This window comes from Eumetopias jubatus, unplaced genomic scaffold (genome assembly GCF_037043125.1).
Source record: "Eumetopias jubatus isolate StellerSeaLion01/CBP00866 unplaced genomic scaffold, mEumJub1_p1.0 scaffold_2, whole genome shotgun sequence".
Lineage (NCBI taxonomy): Eukaryota > Metazoa > Chordata > Mammalia > Carnivora > Otariidae > Eumetopias > Eumetopias jubatus.
In genome coordinates this window covers 172,729,313-172,749,382 of record NW_028274808.1, presented here as the reverse complement: position 1 = coordinate 172,749,382, position 20,070 = coordinate 172,729,313, and the positions used below count along the sequence as shown (strand labels likewise).

The following is a 20,070-nucleotide window of genomic DNA, read 5'->3' as shown; positions in this document are numbered from 1 at the left end:
CACACTCCCTTGATTTGCCTCCCTACTTTCACTTCTCTTCCTTCTAACCTTTCTTGCATATGATTGTTCAAATGTCATAGTTGGAAAAAAATAAAGAAAAGGTTCATAGAGGGGGATTAAAAAAATGGATCTTGAAGTTTGCACAGAATTTTGATGGATGGCAATGGCTCAGAAGGTTCAGATGGAAGAGCAAAAACATGGAGATGAAAATACAGGAAAAAGACATGTTCGCATTCCCCACAGTGTGTACCCAGATACCGCTGAAAAAAGTCATGCAAAGAAATACATGACTGACTGGCTTAAAGGAAACCCAATAAATGCAGCCGGGTATGATGGCAATGCTAGGCACTACTAGACCGCTAAGTGCTCCAGGAATGAGACAAGTGGGAAAATGTCTCCCTAGTGTCAGGCAACCTCAGACATGGGAAGGACCATAGTACCTTTGGGGACAGTGCAAGGACCTCTGGCTGTAAGTCTATAGTGGCTGAGATAAACTGAAAAATCTAGAATGTCCACAAACATTTACACTTCTCTTAGATGATCCATTCTCAAATCTTAATTTGCTTAAGAATTACAACAGCTTATAAAACTAGATCTCTAATGAGATAATTAACCATTTGTGGAATAAAAATGTTACCATTGACACATTTTTCAGTATAGAAAAAGCAAGCAGCGCTGTAGGAAAAGAAATCAGAATTTTAAATAGATTTTCCCACCTCTAGATCTGCTTAAAGAGATTAAAACAATTCCTTACAAAAAAGCAACCCACCCACATGCCTATAATAATATCCTATTTAACAGGTAAATACTCCAAAATAGAAAAATAAATAAATTCCCCCAGGAGTGATCAAAATGTACTTAACAAGCTAACTATCATGTCACTTTAACCTCAGGAAGTTATAGTTTCTCTAGTGGCTCATTTGTAATCTATTATGAGGTCCCAAGAAATCTCGTAATTCTTAACACTGTAGAGTTGACTTTATATTTCTCTTCAAACAACACACGATAAAGACAAGATAGAGAAAAAAAAAAAGGCTCAGAATGATTGTGTTTTTCAGAGTGTAAAATCTTCCTTAAGGACAGAAATTTTAAAGCATCCCTTGAGCCATAACACACAGATATCTAGGTCAAGTTTGTCATTTATCTACTACCACTTTCAGACAATGAAATGACCACAGAGCAATTCTGCCCCCAGCCGAGTGAGAATGGGGGTGAGTGAGATTTCTTGGCAGGTGACAAGATATCAAGGCTGGTGGGATGATGCCATTTTCAGTAATACAATGAAAAAGTTCTTGCAGAGACGTGATAGAGCAGCACTGAGGAAAGTGAGGGAAAACTAGAGAAACACAGAGCTCTGCCCAGCCACACACTCCTCAGATGCACCTTTAAACACTGAAAGGTGTGAGGACTCAGCACACATGACAGATGACACTGTCGCTATGGCCACACCCAGGCCTTCCACACACTGGCCCTGAAATGCCCTCTTCCCAGCCCTCCAATCTATCCTTGAGCAAGGTGGGTCACAACAGAAACTGTGTCTCCTTTTAGGAAACAGCCAACCCAACATTTTTATTTTTTTGCCAAGATGAAACCAACCATCTGGATAGTAAAGGGACGAAATGCCACAAAAACAGTAATTCAAATTTTAAAAACATTGTTAAGCAAAAGAATTTGTAACCATTCATTTTAACATGAACTTTGTATCACAATTTCAAACCAAGGTTGCGGCATTTTTGTTGCATCAATGCCCACAACGTGGCAGGCACTCAATCTCACTGCTGGACACGGATACCAGAAATTCTCTCTCCCACATGGGGATAATACCACCACCAACAGAGTCTCATGGCACGGAAGTCTTACTCTTGAATAGTATTCCCCCTCATTTCAATCAAACCAGAGAAGGGCACAGCTGCTAAAAAAAAACTAGGGGTCAGATTCCAGCAGATACAGAGACCACATTGTACCCACCGCTGGAATGGAAACTGTCTCAACATGCAAATGCACAAGCAAACTAAAAACAGTAGCAAAGGCAGAAAATCAGCTTTTAAAAAATACTCATCCCACCATCTTGCAAACCTCGAAGAGGTGTGTTTAAACTTATTTAATGCTTTATCTGGATGACTACAAGGTGAAACCAAGTAATACTTCTCCAAACTTTCTAATGTTCTTAGTATTGGAGCATGTGTCCTGTAGCACTGAAGAATCAATATATGAAAGGGAGTTTCTTTTCAAGCCACAAATATCACAATAGGAAGAAATATTCTCCAAATAATGAGAAAATAATGTTAGAGTATAAGCTATAAATAAGAAAATGTGCTTAAATGTTAAATGAATCTAGCAAGAGAATGTTTATATTTCAGACTATAAGATTACCTGATTTTAATTAAAAATACTATATATTTATTAGTTCCAACTTTTCATTAAGGAAAATTGTCAAACACAGAGAAGTAGAATGATTATGACAACTGACATCGATATATCCTCCAACCAGATTTGACAACTGTTAACATCTTCAGTTTTTATTTTACCTATGTGTGTGTGTAAATATATTTATAAATATAAATATATAGATAAGTAACATCTGAAAAACATCGGCAGATAGGACACTTCAAATATTACAGCCTACATCTCCTAAGAATAAAGACATTCTCATACCTAATGAAGACATGATCAAAACAGTATCATGTTGTTAAGATTCACTTGCCTAAAGACAAAATTGTGACCACTTTCTCATCAAGATGTTCAATGAGCTCTAGCTCCAAAGAACTTCTCAGTTTCATCTCTTCAAGTCTCCTTCATATATTCTTTTTTTTTTAATTTTATTTTGTTATGTTAATCACCATACATTACATCATTAGTTTTTGACGTAGTGTTCCATGATTCATTGTTTGCGTATAACACCCGGTGCTCCATTCAATATGTGCTCTCTTTAATACCCAACACCAGGCTAACCCCCATCCCCCCGCCCCCCTCCCCTCGAGAACACTCAGTTTGTTTCTCAGAGTCCATAGTCTCTCATGGTTCCTCTCCCCGTCCGATTTCCCCCCTTTCTTTTTTCCCTTCCTACTAACTTTTGGTTTTTTTTTTTTCTTAAACATATAATGTATTATTTGTTTCAGAGGTACAGGTCTGTGATTCAACAGTCTTGCACAACTCACAGTGCTCACCATAGCACATACCCTCCCCAATGTCTATCACCCAGCCACCCCATCCCTCCCACCCCCACCACTCCAGCAACCCTCAGTTTCCTGAGATTAAGAATTCCTCATATCAGTGAGATCATACGATACATGTCTTTCTCTGATTGACTTATTTCACTCAGCATAATACCCTCTAGTTCCATCCACGTCATTGCAAATGGCAAGATTTCTTTTTTTTTGATGGCTGCATAATATTCCATTGTATATATATACCACAGCTTCTTTATCCATTAATCCATTGATGGACATCTTGGCTCTTTCCACAGTTTGGCTATTGTGAACACTGCTGCTATAAACATTGGGGTGCACGTACCCCTTTGGATCCCTACATTTGTATCTTTGGGGTAAATACCCAGGAGTGCAATTGCTGGATCGTATGGTAGCTCTATTTTCAACTGTTTGAGGAACCTCCATACTGTTTTCCAGAGTGGCTGCACCAGCTTGCATTCCCACCAACAGTGTAGGAGGGTTCCCCTTTCTCCACATCCCCGCCAACATCTGTCGTTTCCTGACTTGTTAATTTTAGCCATTCTGACTGGTGTGAGGTGGTATCTCATTGAGGTTTTGATTTGGATTTCCCTGATGCTGAGCGATGTTGAGCACTTTTTCATGTGTCTGTTGGCCATTCGGATGTCTTCTTTGGAAAAATGCCTGTTCATGTCTTCTGCCCATTTCTTGGTTGGATTTTCCTTCATATATTCTATTTTCCAATCAGAAAACTGACTTCGCATCTGGACATCTCATGGTTCTCTCTGTTACCACATCCTAGTCTCTCTGGTCCCAATGTGCAAACATTCCTCTTTTTCAAGACCATGGCAAATGAAATCATCTCATGCAAGAAGCCTTCTTTGGTTCTTCCATGCCCTTTCAGATACAAAGTAACCTCTCCTTGTGTTGCCTACCTGTAGTATCCTTTTGTAAACATTCCTTAGTGCTTTCTAAGAGAAAGATAATTTTTTATTCATCCTTACATCATTCACAACAATTCCTGTTGTTTGTAGAAGACACTCCATAAATAATTGTTGGATGTGTAATTTTTTTAAATCCAAATTTTATGTGTAAAGAAAAGTTAAACTATGAACAGAGTGTTTCACCATATGCAAACTCTGTTCATGTTGGCAATCCAACTTCTATTCTTAAAAACCAAATTGCTTGCTTAGTACTGAAGTGTACCTTGGATATGCAAGAAAATCTTTGAGAACTATAAAATATTCTTACCTTCTCGTTATTGTAATAAGAAATGCTAAGGCCATCAAATTTCACCCATCTCTTCTGAAACATGCGTTTTCTGTAAAACATATGAAACTGTTATTTTACATTCAAGTATCATGAACTTGGATTTTAAATACATTTGTAGTGTAACTGTTGAGTACATTCCTATTTGTTGTTAAACAGTGTAAAAAAGCATTAGGCTATGACAGTGTACGTTTTGGCAATGGCATGTAGGGAAAAAAACATAAAATGACATTTCCTAATCAGTTAACATAAGTATTTAAAACAACGATGCTGTTGGTACTGGCACAAAAATAGACACATAGATCAATGAAATGGAATAGAGAGCCCAGAAATAAACCCACATTTATGTGGTCAATTAATTCATCTACCACAAAGAAGGCAAGAATATCCAATGGGAAAAAGACAGTCTCTTCAACAAATGGTGTTAGGAAAACTGGACAGCTACATGCGAAAGAATGAAACTGGACCACTTTCTAACACCATCCACAAAAATAAACTCAAAATGGATTAAATACCTAACTATGAAATCTGAAACCATAAGAATACTAGAAGAGAATATAGGCAATAATTTCTCTAACATCAGCTGTGGCAGCAGTTTTCTAGATACTTCTCCTAGGGCAAGGGAAACAACAGCAAAAATAGACTACTGGGACTACTTCAAAATAAAAAGCTTTTGCACAGTGAAGGAAGCCATCAACAAAACAAAAAGGCAATCTACTGAATGGGAGAAGATATTTGCAAATGATATATCTGATAAGGGCTTAATATTCAAAATATATAAACAACTTACACAACACCAAAAAAAAAAAAGCAATTCAATTAAAAATGGATAGAGGAACTTAATAGACATTTTTCCAAACAACACATACAGATGGCCAAGAGACACAAGAAAAGATGCTCAACATCACTAATCATCAGGGAAATGCAAATCTAAAACTGTAAAGAGATATTACATTACACCTGTCAAAATGTCTAGAATCAAAACCACAACAAATAACAAGTGTTAAGGAGGATATGGAGAAATAGGAACGAACCCTCATGAACCAATTCCTCATTGCTGGAAATGTAAATTGGTACAGCCTCTGTGCAAAATAGTATGGAGGCTCCTCAAAAAATTAAAAATAGAGCTACCCTATGATCCAGTAATTCCACTACAGAGTACCTAAAAAACACACACAAAACAGCATTTCGAAAAGATATATGCACCTCATGTTTACTGCAGCTTTATTTACAATAGCCAAGATATGGAAGCAATCCAAAAGTCCATCCATAAATGAATGGATAAAAGTGTGTGTGTGTGTACATACACACATATACATACAACAGAATATGATGCAGCCATAAAAAAAGGATGAGATCTTGCCATTTGTGACAATGTGGATAGACCTAGAAAAGATTATGCTAAGTGAAATAAGTCAGGATGAGAAAGACAAATACCTTAGGATTTCACTCATGTGAAATCTAAAAAACAAAACAAATGAATAAACAAACAAAAAGCAGAATCAAACCTATAAATACAGAGAACTGATGATTGTCAGAGGGGAGAGGGTTAGGAGGATGGTTAAAATGGGTAAAGAGAAATGGGAGGTACAAGTTTCCAGTTATGGAATGAATAAGTTATGGAAATAAAAGACACAGCCCAGGGAATATAGCCAATGATATTGTAAAAGTGTTGTTGGCTACACTCTAGAACTAATGTAACATTGTATGTCAACTATATTCAAATAAAAAAATTAAATAAATAAAACAATGATATTATTAAGGGTATTAGTATCCAAATTTATAAGGATTAGCACAAAAGTGTGGTGAGAAACACTAGCACTGCACCCATTTCCCCTAACAGAAATAATCCCTTAATAAAGATAATATAGGGGCACCTGACTAGCTCAGTTGGTACAGCATGCAACTTTTGATCTCAGGGTTATGAGTTCAAGCCCCAGACTGGGAATAGAGTTTACATAAAAATAATTTTTTTAAAAAACATTTAAAAAAATAATATAAGCTTTCATCCTTCATTAAGCTTACAGCATTTATCTTATTTTACCTTTACTTTTGCTTTGGAGCATGAATAATATTTTGCCAAAATAACAAAGCTTTGTCAGTTGGATTTATGAATTACTTAATTTTGATCAAATGAGCTGAAAAAAGCCCCATATAGAGAATCCTTTACAATCATCCAAAATTCACTGAAATATTAACATTTTTCAAAAAGAATCAGATGAAAGGCAAATGCAATTTAAGATGATCATGGAAAAATAATGAGAAACAAAGCAAAATAACATAATCACATGTTTCCTGTTTAGGTTTAAAAGAAAAACTTTTTCTGACTGTATAAGGGAAAAGTGAAGAACCAATTCCCACTTGGGCTTGTTCTTGTTTTGTTTCAGAACCCTTCCCTGAAGTCAGATATTCCTATTCTCTAAGTGGCTTTCTCTACTTGACACAATATACTTTTAGCTTCTAATACAAATGATATATATGAAAACTAACTTCCTGTTTAAATAAAGTCATTTCTAAGCAAATATGTAAAAAACAACCATGTCTACCTTTTCCATTTGTAGTTTGCTAACATGTTTAGGATAAGGGATTAGTTTAACTTTCTGTGGTTTTCCTAAGATTTAAAGATAGAAAAAAGAACATATGGAAGTGTGGAGACCTTGCCTTCCCAGCTGTTTTCTGAGCACCAAACATGTATCACTCGAGTGAAATGCAGCAAGCCTCCCACACTGATCTGTTCGGCTTTACATAAAATTAGAGCAAACCTGATCAAATGGATAAAAGTTTCAAAGTTCATCAGGACAGATATTTCCATATATAAGCATTTGAATTAATTATGAAGTAACAATAAACACCTTGAAATCATAAGCATAACTACTCAGCTTTCTTTCCATCATCTTTCTGCCCCTTTTTAACTTCTCTTGGTCTGATTTCTTAACCGTGAAACATGCAATAGTTAGACATCTAGTTTTTAAAACCCAAGAGTTCTTTAAATTCCTTGCCTTAAAAATATTAAAAGGTAAAGAAGTATTAAATACAAAGTAATTATACATTGAACAAATCAATCACTCTGCACTCATTTCATGTTGATCTCTGTCATACTTGAACACAGGTAAATACACATCTTCCCACACAATGTCGGCAATAATTCTGTAAATCAAGATTTTTATTTTGGGCCCTACCCACCTTACTTTGTGAATGGTGGTAAGCTGGAGCTCAACAGTATACATAATCTTCCATTTCAGAATAAAAACAATCAACATCTTTTAGGGAAATGATTACCATTACCCCTCTATTCCCTTTGCTACTGACTCCTCCTCTTTCAGAGTTCTACCTATCGTACCTACACAAATACTGCTTCCCAATGAGCCAATCCAAAGCAGATGACAAAGTTATTTTCTCTCAAAGCACACCTTTTCCTCCTAATACTTAACACAATCTGTGTGTGTGTGTGTGTGTGTGTGTGTGTGGGTATTTGTTTACTTGCTCAATGTCTGTCTCCCATACCATACCCTATGCTTTACAAGGACAAACTCCGAGAGTGTTTCATCTTTCACTACACGATCTGCAACTAACACAGAGACATGTATGGCACTAAAAAAAGAATTTGTTAAGTGAATGAGTGACATGAGTGCAGTTCCTTTAGCAAGATGACAAATAAACCTCAATGACTAACATTCAAATAATCAGCATCTTTAAAAAAAAAAAAAAGGTTGGTGGAAGACAGGAAAACTTCTGAAAACTCAAAATTAAATTCAAAGTTTCAAAACCTGCCAAAGCACAGAGTGAAAAAAAGTTTTAAAACCTACTCTAATATGTTTTACTTAAGATCGTTAATTGCAGCCACTCAGACTCAAAAAGCTTCCTCAGAATTCCATCACCAACTAGATAGATGGTTTGGGATGTGAGGCATCATCCAGGAGTATAACATTTGTACCCACAGAAAAATGAGAAGGGGAAGAGACAGGGCAGACAATTTAGGGATCAAAGGTACCACCATCTGACCACATCTCCTCTTGGGCACTGATGACAAAGGACACACTCTATCCTTGGCTCTCTGAGGAAAGCCTCATCCAAAACCTCAGCCTCTGTAAGACGCAGTTTCAGAGATAGTCTCCCACCCATTTAGTTTTCACAGCTACCAGGTTAACTGTTAGATGTGTTCAACCATTTTAACTCAATATTCTTAGATTATTAAATCTAATAATCTATGGAGGACAAATCCCAGCTGACAGTGAAATGGAAAGAGAAGCCACATGGTGTAGCAGCTAAGGAAACAACCATTTTGCAGTTGGAGAGAGCTACTTGGCAATCCTATGATTAACCCTCTCCTTCTGCTGTCATTCATTCATCCAGCCAGCCATCAAATCTGTGGGGACTTACTCTGTGGACACCATCCTCCAGCCATATTGCTTGCTATCTCTAGACTCCTGCCCCCAGGCCTTCTCAGATGCGATTTTCCCTGCTTGGAATGCTCCCTGTCTGCTCTGGACAGGGCCGGCTCCTTATCCTTGAAACCTCAGCCTGAAAGCATTCCCTCCAAGTAGACATCCTTACACTACCATACAGATCCTACAGATCCCCTTGGTCTCTTGCTCCATTTCTTCACTTCATGACACCTAACAGACTTTGTATTTATGTATTTGTTTTGCTTCACCCATCTCCATGCTAGATATTGAGATACCTCAGTGGAGAAACCAGTTCTATTTTGTTTATCAATATAAAACCAGCGACTGCCACAGTTCCTAGCAATAAAATGTGCTTAATAAATTTTTAATGAACAAAGGAATATATTTGTCACTGAAAAATGCTTACTCAAATTTGCATTATTTATATAGAGAGAAGAGAAACACCACTAAAACATTTTACCCTCCATTTCCTCATTTCATTTTTTGTTTTTTTCAAATACTAAAGACCAGATTTTTTTAATATGTAAAAATAAAGGCTTTCTAAAATACCTTGTAATCACAGAAAAATTAGAGCCTACAGAAAGCTTGGAAAATTCATCACTAATACCCATATAATTTAAAAATACATTTTATGTTTAAGCACTTTTAAAATACACTTTTTAAAAAATGTATGCATTTGACATATTCCTATTTAAAAATATAAATTAATACAAATGTTTCTAAAACTAAATATATATAAATATTGTTCAATCTATTTTGCTCATTAAATATGTCAACATTCAATTAACTGTTTTCTACACGTAAGTTCAATACTGAATTCTAATAACTGGTAATTATAGATAAGAACTTACATATATATCCCTTCTCACATTATTCTCCTTTCCAGCGAATGGAAACTCAGATTTAATGTTGGTAAAGCCTACAAATTAAATTTAAATGAAATAATAAGGGAGTACCTGAGAAGGTGTTTCTAAATGTCAATGTACAATTTTAAAATAAGTATCAATGAATACTAAAGTTTTAAGAACTATCTTCTCTGTGCAAGGGTTATATATTTCACATATTTATAAAAGGTTATTAGACATCAGACAACTAATTCCACTGGAATTATGTAAAATTAATCTACTACCCACAGTTAGCAGTTCCAAAAGTACTTTAAACATTTACTCTGATGTAAGTTAAGCGTTTTCCCTTAAATTTCACTTAACGGCTTAATTTGCTTAGTGAATGCTAAAAATAAAGACATGGTATAAAATACAGGGTCATCCTAGGCTGTGTTTCTACTGTCATAGCACACAAATTAGATCTGAAATAATAATGAATTATTACAAAGAAAAGAGAAAGCCTCGGTCAATTAAGAATTTATTTGGCATAATAAATACCACAAAACAGCAAACAGTATGTTGTGCTTTGTTCTAGGCGCTGTTGCAAGGCATACGCAAATATTAATTCATTTCAACCTCTAAGCAACCCTATGAGGTAATTATTATTCCCATTTTACAGATCAAGGCACAGAGGCACTAGCAGGTTATATAATTTGTCACATGACTAGCAAAGAGCATATCTGGGAGTCATATCCAGGCAATCTGGTCCCAAAGTCTGTGCTCTTGACCACGAAGCAAAACACACTGGAACGTTTTATAGCAAGGCATCCTGGACATCCCTTTACTTTAGGCAGTGATAACATTTGACCTCTATCCACTTTATATGTGAATTCAATTTTGCAAAGTGTGTCAGAATTCCTTCAGGAAAAAAGGTAGAGCAGACATGAAACATATTAGGTCTTATCCTATTTTGATTTTAGGGTTCTGAAGGGAAACATTTCTTTAAGAAGCTTTTTTAGAATAATTCATAAGGCTTGTGCCACATTATGGAACGAATTCTATAAACTCTTCCCCTGAGCTCTGGTAGGGCAGCTGGTGTAAAGTTACAACTGCTATCATAAATACAGCCTTACCACCTGGTGTCAGTTTTTGTTGTCTCAAAACTGTGTATCTTAGAAATTATTTTTTTTAACAACAGTGTACATACAATTAAATCTGTATTTATGAAGTACTCATACAGAGGTACTCCTGTTTTAATTTCATTCCTAAGTGCCAACAGAGTTTTGGGAGTTTTTTTTGTTTTGTTTTTTGTTTTTTATTATTTGACAGAGAGCACAAGTAGGCAGAGAGGCAGGCAGAGGGAGAGGGAGAAGCAGGCTCTCCGCCGAGCAGAGAGCCAGATGCGGGGCTCGATCCCAGGACCCTGGGATCATGACCCAAGCTGAAGGCAGATGCTTAATGACTGAGCCACCCAGGCGCCCCGGGAGTTTTTTTGCTGTTGTTGTTGAAAAGATTTAATATTTTAGTTCAAAAAAAAAAAAAATCCCCAAATAAACAAGTACGGTGACCAATGATATTAATATAAGGCTACCAAACCATCATTAAATATAACACAACTGAAATGAACCTCAAAGGCACTAAGTCAAATTTATGGCTCTCTAATTTAAATCATCACAAATATACTTCTCAATTATTCTAAATAGTATCTAATGAAAAGGGTATCAACATGGTGATTCAGATTCATCTTCCTTGTTTACATAATCCTGAAGAATTATAGGCATATTATGTCTTACTCGCTACTCCAACTAGCCTCAATGTTTTAGAACTACCACAATTTCGAAAAGTGCATACTTTTATCTAATTATTCATTTTTTATTTATTTTACCTATTAAGTATGAGGCTTTTAAATGATGCAGTATTAGTTAGAAGTGTTTTATAAGTACAGATGCAAGAAATTATTATATTTGTATAACATGCCAGCACTATCGTTTCTTGGTCTTTTGGCTAAGATCAAGTGCAAAATGCCAGCACTTCTCTATTCTAAGATGCATTTCCTCACTTTTAAGCAAATCAAAATGACAGTTTCCAAGATTAGGTGAACCAAAATGAATTGGGGCCAAAAAAACCAAAAACAAACCAAAATTCTCTGAAATCCCAGCTTCTCTTGGCTATACCTCTTTCAATAAGAAAAAACAAATGTTATTTTAATGTAAAATTTCAGGTTAAAATAAACTTTCCAAAGTCAATAATAAAACATTCATTTTAGTATGTCACTATCAATTTTTATAATACTCACCGAGAGCTTACATGTCATAGTATATGAAAAGCTATGTTAAATGATTCACACCTCTTTATTTTATGCAGTCATATTCTGTACACACACACAAACAGGAAACCAGCTTCCAGTTAAGATGATCAGTTAAAAGCTTGCATTTACTTCTACTCCCAAAGCTTCAAAGGATTAAAAAAAAAATCCACAAAAATAAATACCTACAAACCAACAATAACAACCAGAGAAGTAGAAAATAAGAACAATATTTAGGAACCAAGAAAGCAGAAGGAAGGATAGAGGCCTGACTTAGGAAGTTTCCGAGAGCTGGTTGCTAAGCCTGCAACAAATCAAAATGAGAGAAAAACCAATTTACCCACAAAATTTCAGAAAGTCTCAGGAGATGGAAGACATCAAGTAACTCTGGAAGTGACTGAGGAGGAGAGGGGGTGCCAAAAATAAGATTTGCTGAAAGGCACTTTAAGAGATAAACTTGTGCCCTTCATTGCTCCATCCCAGACTCCTCCCTCTCTTCACACTGCTAGAAAAATTCCCCTCTTCTTGCTCAATAGTATAGCAGAGTTTCATTCCCTGCAGAAAATCAAACGGAAGCATCTCTGGACTGGGACGCTCAACATGACTGAAGGTAAGGGGCAGTATTCAAAGCAGAAGAACCAAAAGTCTGCATCATAAATATTTATACTCGAAGCCCACGCTCCCTACTAAGCTCCCAAAAAGCTGTTTTACCAGTCTTATCACCTTCAAGGAAAGAGACTCATTTAAAAGATACTGGCATGAGGACTCACCAAGGAAACATATTAAGAAAAGTCCAGGAAGATCATCTTGTAAGAAATAACAGGACTCATCAGAACCTGTACCAATCAGCTTAGTAAGATCCCACTTTAAATGTAAACAGCCCAAGATTAATAAAACATTTGAGGAAAACACCTCTACGGTAAAAGATGGGGAATGATCCCCCCAAAAGAAATAAAATTGAAAGAAACAGATTCTACAGGAAAAGAAAGCTTCAAAAAATATAAGATCTTCAGAGAGGTAACAGAAAATATTGTGTCCATGGGACAATAACAGTAAGCTATAAAAAGGCCAGTCAAAAGAAGATGCTTTCTATATTAAATATAGGATAACAAAAAACAAAAGTGGGTTAGAAAATATAACTGAAGAAAGTCCCCAGAAATGGAAAATGGAAAAGCTACATTTTATCAACATTTTGGTGTGGGAGGTCCAACACCAAACTACCAAGAAGTTTAGGAAAAAAAAGAATAGTTAACAAAGAAATAAAACAAGAAAATCTCCCAGAACTAAAAAACAGGCTACATATAAAGGACTGAGAATTGGATTTCTCAATACCAGCTCTACAATACCAGAGACCTAGAAGACTGTGGATTGCTGATCTGGAGGGAGTATTCTTTCTCATCAAGATTTCAGAACCATGATAAATTATCGATAAGCATCCTTAGGAAGAAAGTGACACTTTCAAATATACAAAGTCTCAAAAACTGTCCCTCCTATCCACCATTTCTCAGGAAACTCCAAGAAGCATGGGTGGGTGTGTTGGTGGGTAGACAATGACACAAGATTGAGGAAAGGCAAAAACACCCAGCATAGAGAATCCCCAGGACAATAATGAAAGAGATCATAGAAAGTTAACTGGTATACTGTGCAGGAGGCCTGAAGAACCACCAGCCCAAACAGAAGTTTCCTTAGGAGGCTGAGCGATGATGAAATTGGTAAGTATTTTGGTTACTTCACAGATTTATGGTCCTTCAGAAGAATTTTGGGATGAACGAACAACAAGTATATAAAAAAACAAGCAAATAAAAAAATCAAAAATTATATATGAGCAGCATTTCCAGTCATGAGGCCATAAAATTATATACAGATAGAATCTAACCATTTTGTACAACTATAATGAAAGGGATGATAAATAGGAACTGTGTCTATGCCAGAAGGAGGCATGGGGGACAGTGATAAAAATGAGTAAACATTATATTCCATGGTAGTACCTCAAAAGATAATCTCTAACAGTGAAAAGTGAGGAGAAAAAAAGGTATAAAAATATTATTAAGATGGGGCGCCTGGCTGACTCAGTCTCTAGAGCATGTGACTCTTGATCTCAGGGTCATGCGTTTAAGCCCCACACTAGGCACGGAGCCTATTAAAAAAAAAATGCAAAAAAAATATATATTAAAAAGAATATTAAGATATACAAAGTAAAAACCAAAGAAACTACTAAAAGAATTGAAAGCAGCTGTCTCTTGTGATGAAGTGGGAGGAGGGAAAGTTGCTATGTGTTTTGTTTTTTTTAACAAACCATGTACAACTTTGACACTCTAAACCACATGCTTTTACAATCACCAAAACCTTAATTTTAAAAGTTTAATGTGAACACATGCTTTCTTTACATTTTCCAAGGTAAATAAGAACTGACTAGAACTCATTATCAAAGGTCACCTGAAATAAAATGACGTTCTTCTGAAGAGAAAGGAAACTGCAGTTTATTGAGCCCCAATTAAGTGTCAGGCCCAATGTTATCTACTTTTCCAACTGATCCCACAGAGGAAGTCTTGACCCTATACTTTCACGTGGGAAATGAAGGTTCTAGGATACATAGCCAATGACCAACAGATGGCTTACAACTCTAATTTCAGTTTGTCTGATTCCAACACCCTCACATTCATTTCTCTGCCACTAAGCAGACTGAAAGAAATTAGTCGTGTTACTTGCTAAACACGAAAACTCAGAAACTGTTTCCTCAAATTACAAATAAAATATTGAAGCTTTTTATTTGCTTGGCACAGTCTTTACAAAGGATGTGTGATTTGAGAAACGACCAACTAGATACTTTTTATCAAAGATTTAAGATTTAACTTGAAGTTCAACACAGTGATTGGTACATTACATCCTGGTCAGATAGACTTGTCAACTTTCCACTACATTTGCTTTTCACTGAAAGGCCAACCAGAGGTCAGCATTCCCAGGAAACTTGAGGTGCTCCCATACTTGTGTATCAGGGTGAGGAATAGCTCAATGAAAGCAGCCTTGGAGACGCTGGGCACAAGCCGGAAAATCAGTCACTGACAGAGGCACCAACAGTCTAAGCCCTGGTTTCCCAAAGGGCTTCTGGATGATCGGACTCCTAACTCCTGACCAGGATTTTATCTTTTCTTGGTATTTGACCATTGCCTTTTTCATTTTCTTCAGTTCTCTGTTCAACCTGAACATGCAATCAATCCACCGGCAGTTTCTCCCTCCTGGTTCTAGAGCCCAAACTCGCATCTCCAATAAAATAACCTGACCAACCCCTGCTACCATCTCACAGACTTCAGTACCTCCAGATATCAACTACGTCAGGGTCCTTTCATTCCATCTAGCCAGAAAAGTATTTCTTCTAAAAGTGCCAGTTAAAATCTTATCCATTTTCCAAAGGCCAACTGAACTGCTAATTCCTCTCCCTAGAAAATCTTGGAAGAAATGTTTTCTAAACCCCTCTGTAACTTCACAATTCTGTACGCTTGAGGATTTTTCTGCACCAGTTAGTAGACGCTTCCTTTTTTCTGCCCTAAATGGAAGACACAAAAAAGACAAGAAACACACACATCTTGCACATATTTGTATTACTCCACAAATTCTTAAGCATATTCTATATCCGAATTGCTGAGTTAGCCTCACATATTCAGCTTCTGCTGTTCTAGGCTCAGATTACCATACGATGCCTCTCCATGGAGAAAAAGTTAATAATTTGTTAAAGAGGAGTTCCGCTGAGTAAGAAATAAAGTCACAAAACATATTCTCAAGTAAAATATGAATTCCTTGAGATACACTGCAATTTTTACAAAAATGGTGATGCATTATACTGAACACACAAATATCTTTAGAAAACAGCAAGTTAAAATGTCAAAAAGGTTCCTTTGTTGCAGATATGCTTGGATATTTCACCATGTGCATCTCCCAGGAGGGGTAAAGCACATTCACCACATTCGCCTTTCTTCACAGTAACTTACCGGAATGCTTCCTCCCAGTTACATATTTGAGAAATGCTGGAATAAATTCTACCCGGTCTTTCAGATTTGCATCCACTCAGATTGAGTGAAGAGCTTCAGCTTATCAGTTACAGTAAGGAAGAGGGAGGGAGAAAGCCTTGCTTTTTTTTTTTATCTTCAAAACCCAATGAATTTTTAGGTTTTTTTAAACAAGTACCATTTATTAAGTTTTTCATCTGCTTGACCTGTTTGAAACACTAATCACAGACCCAGGGTCAACATTTTATTAGGTTCCTTCCATAAAATTTTTGAAATTGATAGTATCAGGCTATGTTGTAATTAGATAATTCAAATAGCTAAGTGAATGTTCATACTTTAAGCCCAACTATAAATGTTTTAGTATTTCTTTAGTTGCATGATGTTACAATTACTCTCTTGCTAAATATTAGGCAGTTTTCACATACTCTACATTGATTCAGGACTGGCATTTCCATTGCAAAAGCAAACAGTCACATGAAGTAAATCCAGATTATAAATGTGATTATTTTGTTTACTGTCCCTCATGAATGAGGACAGGTCCAAACACTATTTGGAGAAGGATAACTGAGTGTGGCTCCTTGTTTTTATAAACTGTGTTTTGAAAAAACACATGTTTTTAAGAGGGAAACAGAATCATAAAAAGAACACTGAGAGTCCACTGCAATGTTAACGTATATCAGTGTTATCAATGCACCTGCAGATTTTCAACCAATATTGTGTTGGAGTTCAGTTCTTATTTAAAAATCCCTATACATAAAAAAAACTGCCTGTTTTTAAAAAATTTAAAGAAAAAATATATCTAATGCTTGTTTTTTCACTGATTTCATTCAACAACAAATACTAAGAGCATCTGCCACGTGTCAGGCTACATTCTAGCTGCTGAGGATATCACAGTAAACAAAAACCAACACAGATGACTATCCCCACGGAGTGTACATAAAATAAATCAACTAGCATATGAGCCCCAAAGAGAAAAATAAAGTAATTAAGGGAGTGATGGGGCAGTGGGGGGGGGGAGAGGTAGTGATAATTTTAACTTTAGTGTTCAGGACCTCAATGCAAAGGAGATACTGCCGCAAGAACTTGAGGGAGGAAGGACACAAGCCATGCTGCTCTGCGGGGAAGAGCACTCCAGGACAAAGAATGACAAGTGCACAGGTCCCCAAAGAAGGCTCCTGCTTCTTATGACTATGACTTCTATATTTATTAGAACAATAGAAAGCAGTTTCCCATACTTTGTGATCTATCCGGTTATAATTTTCTACTTGGGGCCCAGGGGAAATAGAAGCAGCTGGTATAAGGTTCTAGCCAACTCTCTAATCTGTTTTATGCCTCTATGGCCCACAGGCCAAATCTGGCCCATTGTGTGTTTATAAATAAAGTCTTATTGAAACACAGCCTCATTCATTGGTTTACATATTCTCTGTGGCTGCTCTCAAGCTACAACTGCTGAGTTGCTGATTTCCCACAGATATCCCACAGAGGCTGTATCCGATTGAAAATATATTTTATCTGATCCTTTACAGAAAAAGTTTGCTGATACCTTCTCTCTAGAGTCCAGAATGCCATCTACAGCAGCGTTACCTGCATCACACAGACATGTGACCATGAGTTCAATAAGGCTCAGGAACCTCTGCTTAAGGAGTGGGCAAGCATCACTTTGTCCAATTAATGAGCATCTTAAACACCCTTACAATAGCATACAGAGTCCAATTAGGGAAAAGGAGAAATTCAGATTCTACTTCTAATAAGTAATACATGCTTCTTGGCCAGTAACACATTCTTCTTTTCAAGTCATAGCAATAAAATCATGTAGAAGAGTTTAATCTCTTGGTGATATAACAACTTCCTTTAATTTCATGATTTTCATTCATCCTGGTACCCAGGAGAAAAACTGTTAAGCCAGAAAACTCAATTATTTCCCCTAAAATGGAAAAACATAAATCTAGACAACTTACAGCATCTAACCTTAGGCAGATTCAGAATAGAAAGGATGGAAAGTCTGAGTTCTGATAAATAGAGAGGAAAAATGTTCTAAATGTCCCAGAGGTAGCCAATGATGGTGAAGCTTTTTCAGTGTGCCTGGAGCATAAACATATCAACCCTGCAGAGAGCAAGGTACCACCAGAGATCATGCAGGAAATCACAGCTTCTGGGGGCTCTATAACCAGAGTCTGCTAAATCTTCTGGTGATAAGTGAGAGAGCGCTCGGATCTCCCTAAACACTTCAATTTTACAGAAATGAAAGATTCGAGAATATTCAAGCTCACTGTTTCACACCACCTGTGTGTACCTTTGAGCGCTTACTTATACCTTTGCTATTAGACTACATAGTTACCAATAATACTGATGACTGATGAAGAGTAGGCATAGTTCACTACTTTGTCACCCTAATGTAACCTAATATAAAGAAAGGAGACAAGATAACTGGTACTAAGAAGTACTCTGTTTCAGTTTATTCAACATCTAATTGGCTAAAAGAATGCAATGGTATAAAGTATTAACTATATAATTACTAACCATAAAGGTATTGGGATTTTTTTTTCACTTTCTTCAGAAACATAATGTCTGCTACCCACTAGTCAACTAATGCTTCTTCAGGTAATTTTCTACTAATAAAATTTATTTTAGGTCCAACCAAGGCTTTCTAGAAATGATACACATTTTAGGGGGAACAAAGAAAACCAGCACATTGCAGGGATTCACCACATTAACTACTTAAACACAAGAGATTTAATCCCAAAATAACTTAATAATTCATGAGGAATATTTCAAGTAAATATTTCAAAAAGACATTCAAAAATCGGGATGCTGGAAAACAATTCTAACTAAACACAATCCCTCCCCCAAATATTTCTCAGTACTGTAAGACCCTTAAAGGACATAAGTTTCTCTGTAAACATCTGAAATGATAAATCTGTTTTAAAAGTATAATATTCAAGGGACTCTGACCTTCTGTGCAACATACAAAAATCAAAATATATCAGTAACAATGAAGCCCGAAATCTAACAATGATGTACTTTCCCTAACTACAATTAAGACTTGTATTCCCAAACAGAACACTGTTATAATATGAGCAAAAGCCAAACAGTGTGGGCCTAGTAATACCAACTCAATCTGTGTTGTTTTTCTTTGCTACAAATTGAGACACAGTGCACTTTAGTGTAAAGTTAGAAACTGACATCAAGGATCTAGACGTGAAATTGCAACTTTCAGTTTCAATTTGCTATTCAGAACTTTATCCCAGCATTCCACATACTACACTGCACATTGCACATGTTCCTCCTTATGACTGAAGAACAGCATTTGCAGAAGTTCACTGAAAGTCCCTAAAAACTGTATCTGTGTGAGGGGAGGTGGGGGAGGGGTGAGAAGTAGCAGCAACCTAGCCAAGTTTAGAAATGGGTAAACTTGAACCATTAAAAAATATGCTATTGGGGGGAAAAATGAATAACTACATACCCTTGAGGAGACAGTTTGTCTAGCCATCCCGATTTAACCTTCCTTGCAGAGGATCCATAAAAACAGGCATAGGGAGATATTGCATTTGAGGAAACGATCGAGGACTCAGCATTTCCACTTGTTGAGCTTAATGGATAACTGTGCCTATTGACGGGGTCTATAGTCAATGCTTTCTGAGTCCTAGATTTAGATGCCTTTGAGTTTTTTCTTCTTAAGCTCTGAAAGCATTCTTCTACTGTTGAATATTCTGATTCTGAAGCAGAGTCTATTGGAAAATTATTTTTGTCCTCTCGAGGTATCCAAATATCTTCCACTTTGTCGTCACTTATATTCTCCTTCCTGTTATCATATAGGCTAAATGGAAATAAATGGTGTTAACATTTCAAAGTGCCATATGTCATTTAAGCCACTGGTTACTTTGTAAATTAAAAAAACAAATCAAAGAAAAATTTTTTAAGATTTATTTTTGGAGAGAAAGAGCACACATGTGTGTGCATGCATGCAGGCATGTGAGCAGGGGGACGGGAAAAAGAGAGAGAGGGAGAAAGAGAGAGAAGCAGATTCTCTGCTGAGCATGGAGCTCCAGGTGGGTACTCAATCCCAGGACCCTAATCATGAGACCCTGAGATCAA

The 20,070-nt window shown here is 36.4% G+C and overlaps 1 protein-coding gene across 5 annotated transcripts in view; it reads right to left on the bottom strand.

Moving 5' to 3' along the window:
• The window catches only part of ARAP2 (ArfGAP with RhoGAP domain, ankyrin repeat and PH domain 2), a 181,023-nt gene that overhangs the window by 134,143 nt on the left and 26,810 nt on the right, over positions 1-20,070 (bottom strand). For all 5 annotated transcript variants that reach the window (XM_088021221.1, XM_088021224.1, XM_088021223.1 and 2 more), the window contains exons 6-7: positions 19,439-19,792; positions 4,419-4,488 (exon numbers count right to left, since the gene is read on the bottom strand). In XM_088021221.1, coding sequence (XP_087877347.1) covers positions 4,419-4,488; positions 19,439-19,792 — 424 coding nt within the window. The remainder of the gene's footprint in view (positions 1-4,418; positions 4,489-19,438; positions 19,793-20,070) is intronic.